Raw genomic sequence first — 5,559 nt, forward strand, 5'->3', positions numbered from 1 at the left:
ACAGGCCTCCCAGGGAAGGAACCTCACACCCACCTCACTAGCTCCTCTCCCCACCACCTGGCTTCCCAGCAGAGTTCGGCTTCCCAGACCACAGACCCCTGTTTAGCCCTCTGCTTCTGTGTGGGTGGTGATGAGTCCATCCTTCAGGACTAAACAGGGAACCAGACCCTGAAGTCCCTCGGTCACTCTCCAGCATCTCCTTCTCTGACATCACCAGTGGCCGGGGTATAGCAAGTGGAATTTATTTGTTCATTTATGGTGCTGGGGATGGAACCTAGGGGTGCACTACCACTGAGTCACATTCCCAGCCCTTTTTATTTTTTGAGGCAGGGTCTCCCTAAATTGTTGCAGCTGGCCTTGAACTTATGATCCTCTTGCCGCAGCCTCCTGAGTTGCTGGGCTTTTACTTCTGTGCCATTGTGTCCAGGAGCTCAGGCAACTGACCCTACCTCAAAATAAAATTATTAAAAGGACTGAGGTTGTATTTCAGTCCTAGAGAGCCTCAGGGTTCCATCCCAAGTACTGAAAGAAACTTTTAAAGAGAAATTATAAAAGCTGGGTTACAAGATCATAGAGGATTTGAATCTTAGAGATGGAAGGGAAACCTCTTAATTATCTCAGTTCTGGGTTTAGGGAGACCTGGGATGGCTTTTCTTCTTCAGGTAAGAGGGAATTTCCTGCATAATCAGAGCATAACCTAAATAATAGACTTTTTCTTTATTTCTTTGTTTTTTGTTTTTTTGGGGGGGGAGTGGGGTGTACTGGGATTTCACTCAGGGGTACTCGACCACTGAGCCACATCCCCAGCCTTATTTTGTATTTTATTTAGAGACAGGGTCTCACTGAGTTGCTTAGTGCCTCACTTTTTGCTGAGACTGGCTTTGAACCTGCAATCCCTCTTCCTCAGCCTCCTAAGCTCTGGGATTACAGACATGTGCCACTGCTCCAGGCATAATGGATTTCTTCTGCAGAGAACTCAAGTTTATCCAAGGAGGTCTTATGGCTCTCATTTGCCACCTACTGTTAAAGGTGAAGAAAAACTATTTTAGAATCCTGTGCAGTAGGAGATCATTAAACAAATCATTTGCAAATTGAGAGGCATTTCTAGGAGACTGTATGGATGAGAGGTCTTGGCGTGATGCCTGAGAGGGGTGATGTGGCATTTCAGGGCACACTTGTAGATTCCCAGTCTGGGTGTATTGCTGATTTTTCAGAAGGCAACAGTGTTGGCTCTGCTTATCACTGGGTACCAGAGACAGCAGAGTGAAGGTGTCTGCTGCGAACCATTTGGAGTCTGCAGGCCTATTAGATGACAGGTGCTGGGGTTTGGAATTGCAGGAAATCTTGCATTTATAATTTTATCTATTGCACCTAACTCTTGGGTATATGTCCAACCTCCCTTTAGGTTTCTTGACTGATGGGTTGTTAAATTGTACAAGGATTTAAGTTGTATTCTATGAAGTTCTCTACAGTAGTAGGGCACCCTTGGGTTCAATCCCCAACACACACACACACAAAGACTCAGACTATTTTTCCCTGAACCTCAGCACTTGTGGATAAAGCTGTGGTCTGTGGTCCACTATGACCTGAATAACTCAGATGGAAGTCTCCTACTATCCTCAGATAAACTCCTTTAGAGAGCAGGTTAGTGTTCTCAGTCCTGTGGGCAACCACAGGTGCATTACCCCACTCAAAAGCCACATTCATTCGAAGGAATGGCACCCAGAGAGAAATAAAGAATGGAGGGTATACTCAGAATTGCCCTGCACTATTGTGATGCCATGAGGTCCTCGGCTCCAGTGTCACTAATCAGCACTGATCAGCCACTGGGTTAGCTTCCTGACCTTTAAGCTGAAAACCTTGGAGGACAGCAGAGGCTCTGCCGCAAGTTCACAAGTCGCTCGTTTGCAACCATCCATGCAGGGGTCATGCCCTGTGTACCTCTCAGCACAACCTACTTCCAGAAATTCAGATTCCTGTTTCTGACTCCTAAGACACATGTCCCCATTGGTTCCAAGTCTCCTGAAGGGACCCAAGCCTCTGTGACCCAGGCCTCCTGCATCAGCTTTTCTGTTCCCACACGTGTTAAGTAGTGCCCTGGCATCCTGTTTCTAGTTCCCCTTGGAAAGACGTCATGTCTTACCTTTATTTTCAAGTGCACAGGAGAACATTTCTCATATATGCATCCCACTAGGCAGGCAGCCAACAGCGACACGGACTGGAGGGCAGGTTATAGATAAACCAGTTGCCACATCTATGGCAGGGTTTAGTATAGAAAAGGACGTTCTTTGGCTCTCTCACATCCCTCAGTGTCGCCATCAGCTCATCGATGAGTTGGAAAAGTCTCCCTGGGTGGATGGCACCCTGGGCATCATAGCTCTCCAGAGGGGCAGGGTACTTCTCTAGGCTCAACCGGGTCAGCCTGGAAGTGTGAAGCAGCAGGTTGCTCAGGACCGACATGGAGATGTCATTCCCACTGAAGCTCAAGACCCTGAGCTGGGAGCAGCAGCTCAGGACAGGGAGGATGGCCTGGAGCTGGGAGTTGGTGATCCCACAGTCCTGCAAGTTTAGGGTCTCAAGGGTGGCTGCAGCATTCTCTAGCAGAATTACGAGGGGTTCAGGACTGAAACTCGTCAATTTGCTGCCCCACAGCGTCAGATGTATTAGCTGGTCGAGGTTTGGAGACCCCGACATATCATTCCAGTCTGGATCTGAGAGCTGGCAGTTGGTTATTGAGAGGGTCTCCAGGGGGGTCTTCAGGAGCCTAAGCAAAGTTCAAGCAGTTAGTTCTGAGGATTGATGTCAAGGTGGGAGAAGACAAATTGGCCCAACCCAAGGTCACCTTGACCTTCTGATGATGGTCTCCACCCAGGACTCTGACTGTTGCAGAATCTGCTCATTTGCATCACCCTGTTTCATGCTGAGCCTTTCACCCCCACTTGAGTGACCAGGTGGGTCCATCGTCTATAAAGCACCCCTCCTGGCTGCCAAGCAGAAAGCCACAGCTGTTGCAGAGGGGGTCAGGGTGACACATGCACAAATAAGAAACCCAGGAAAGACGGAGCCGCACAAACTGGGGTTGCCCTCCTGCAGGGCTCACACCCTGTACCCTCCACCCCTGATCCTCACCCTCCAGTCCAGAATCACCACCCAGTGCTCAGAGCAGCCTTCCCCAGGGGGGCATTGGAGGCAGCTCCTCTGCTCCCCGCTGGAGAGCACAGAGCTTCTCTGTTGAAAGGTGCAGGCGTGGGGGCTTCCCTCCTCCAGTGCCCTCCCCTCTACCCTGCTTCTCCCCACCTTTGCTGGACAAGCCTCCCAGGGAAGGAACCTCACACCCACTCACTAGCTAGTCTCCCCCCACCGGGCTCCCCAGCAGAGATCTGCTCCCCAGACCACGGACCCTTGTTTAGGACTCTGCTTCTGTGTGGGGGTTTATGTGAGACCTGGCTTCAGGACAGAGTGAAACAAACACTTCATTGACTTTCTAACATCTCCATCAATGTTAAGTCACCATGGCTGGCACACAGCAGGTGCCCGCTGAAGTTTCATGTGACAAAGAGTTTGCTCTGATGTCCTAGGACAGTTCCCTCTGCTTCCTTACCTGAGCACCTGGCACAGACGGCCTTCTAGGAGGAAGACACCATCCATGTACAGCCTCCTGAGGCTGTCCATCTTGGCAAACTGTGAGGTAATGTCATCCATCAACTGATCTCTCTCCTCCTGGGAAGCATAGGCAGACACATAGACGTGGGAGAAGAAGAGCTTCCTCAGGTTGCTCATCTGACCCCAATAGGTAGCAAAAGTAGCCAAGGTGGACAGTCTCCAGAAACACTGCACATCCAACTGCTGGATAAAGTCCAGATCCAACCTCTCCAAGATTTTCTCGATGGTACAGATGGGCAAAGAGCTCATCTGTAGCTTCTTGCAGCACAGCTGTATCAGACCCTTCCTCTCATCCACCCAGTGAAAGAGGAAGGAGAGGAATGCATTCAGGGGTCTTTGCTGTAAGCACAGGTTTACTAACACCTTCAAGGGCAGAGTGGGCCCTGTGTCTGGAGAGGCCTTCACTGTTTGCCTCTCCTTCATGACTCCTGGTGAGCAGGCATCGACCGCGGCTCCAGACCACATCCTCCAGAAGTTCCCATGAACCTTCCGCAAATCCAGCACCTGCAGTTTCCACCTCCTGCGGGGACCACAGCAGAGTCTCAGCCCTGAGGGCCCTTCCTTCACCTCTCAGCAGCTGCTCCCTGCTCCACCTCTTCCTTCTGTCTCACTTTTCTCCATCCACTTCCCTCCAATCCAGCCTGGTGCCCCACCTGTACCAGCTGAGGGAGGGACAGGTGCAACCTCTTTCAGGGGTCAGCACAGCTGCCACAAGCACCTCCACATCTGGAAGCCCCTCCAGGTGGGGCTCAGCATGGCCAGGACCTCTCCACCCCTCCTTGCTGGCAGCACAGGAAGCCTGTGGAGCACACTTCAGCACCTACTCTCCCTGCACACAGCCATCACTTGCCTGGTTGCCCAGGGCGCTCCCTTCCAGGGTCCCCCTCACCTGGGGCGATCCTGCTGGGCAGCCAGCATGTCCAGCCCATCCAGTGCCACTCGGATCATCCCCAGCTGTAGCGTATTCATCAGGGCCCCCAGGGGCAGGCAGGTGAAGGGCCAGGCCTGCACCATTTTCTTCAGGACCTCAGTGTGTCTCTGGTTGAAGGCCTCCATGAAGAGTGGTGGGAAGAGCTGTATGGGCAGGTCCTCCAGAGCTAGGATGGCCCTGGACTTGTCCTTCAGGAGGCTGCGCCCTGCCAGCTCCTGGAGTGTGGGTGGGGTCCGCTGCTCATCCTCTGGAGTCTGCATGGAAGGATCCTGGGGGATGCCCCACCCAAACACATCATTCACAGCCAAGCTCCATAGCTCTACCTTATACCCACCCCGAGGAAACCACTCAGCCAAGTGGCTGCTTTGGCAATTGGTTGATCCAATTTCACTCTTTGGGTTGCAAACCAGGCCTCGTGGTTCAGGCCTATAACCCCATGGCTTGGGAGACTGAGGCAGGAGGATCACAAATTCCAGGCCAGCCTAGAACTTAGTGAGACCACGTATCAAAATGAAAAATAAAATAGGGTTGAGGATGTAGCTCAGTACTGTATTGCTCCTGAGTTCAATCCCTAGCTTCAGTGAATTAATAACTAAAGTGGGTGTCATTGATTTTCATTTTTAAAATGAGCATTTTTTAAATCAATTTACTTACTTATACTTTTCTTTTTTTGGTGATACTAGGGATTGAAGCAAGGGGTAGCTTACCACTGAGCTACACCCTTACCCGTTTTGGTTTGTATTTATTAACTTTATGGCACAGGATTAAACTCAGGGTGCTTTGCCTCTGAGCTACATCCCCAGCCCTGTTTGTTTTTGATACCAAAGATTGAACTCTGGGTACTTAACCACTCAACCACATCCTCAGCTCTTTTTATTTTTTATATTGAGGCTGCTTAGGGCCTTGCTAATTTGCTGTGGATCAGCCTCCCAAGCCACTGAGATGACAGACACCCGTCACCACAC

At 50.9% G+C, this 5,559-nt stretch overlaps 1 protein-coding gene across 1 annotated transcript; it reads right to left on the bottom strand.

The window, feature by feature from the left end:
- Window positions 1–2,190: 2,190 nt before the first annotated feature.
- Window positions 2,191–4,854, bottom strand: LOC114082802 (PRAME family member 12-like). Its single transcript, XM_027923896.2, has 3 exons — window positions 4,553–4,854; window positions 3,602–4,183; window positions 2,191–2,764 (listed from the first exon to the last, which is right to left on the bottom strand). The coding sequence occupies exons 1-3, from the start codon at window positions 4,852–4,854 to the stop codon at window positions 2,191–2,193; spliced, it is 1,458 nt and encodes a 485-aa protein (XP_027779697.2).
- Window positions 4,855–5,559: the final 705 nt, after the last annotated feature.

Source organism: Marmota flaviventris, chromosome 10 (genome assembly GCF_047511675.1).
Source record: "Marmota flaviventris isolate mMarFla1 chromosome 10, mMarFla1.hap1, whole genome shotgun sequence".
Lineage (NCBI taxonomy): Eukaryota > Metazoa > Chordata > Mammalia > Rodentia > Sciuridae > Marmota > Marmota flaviventris.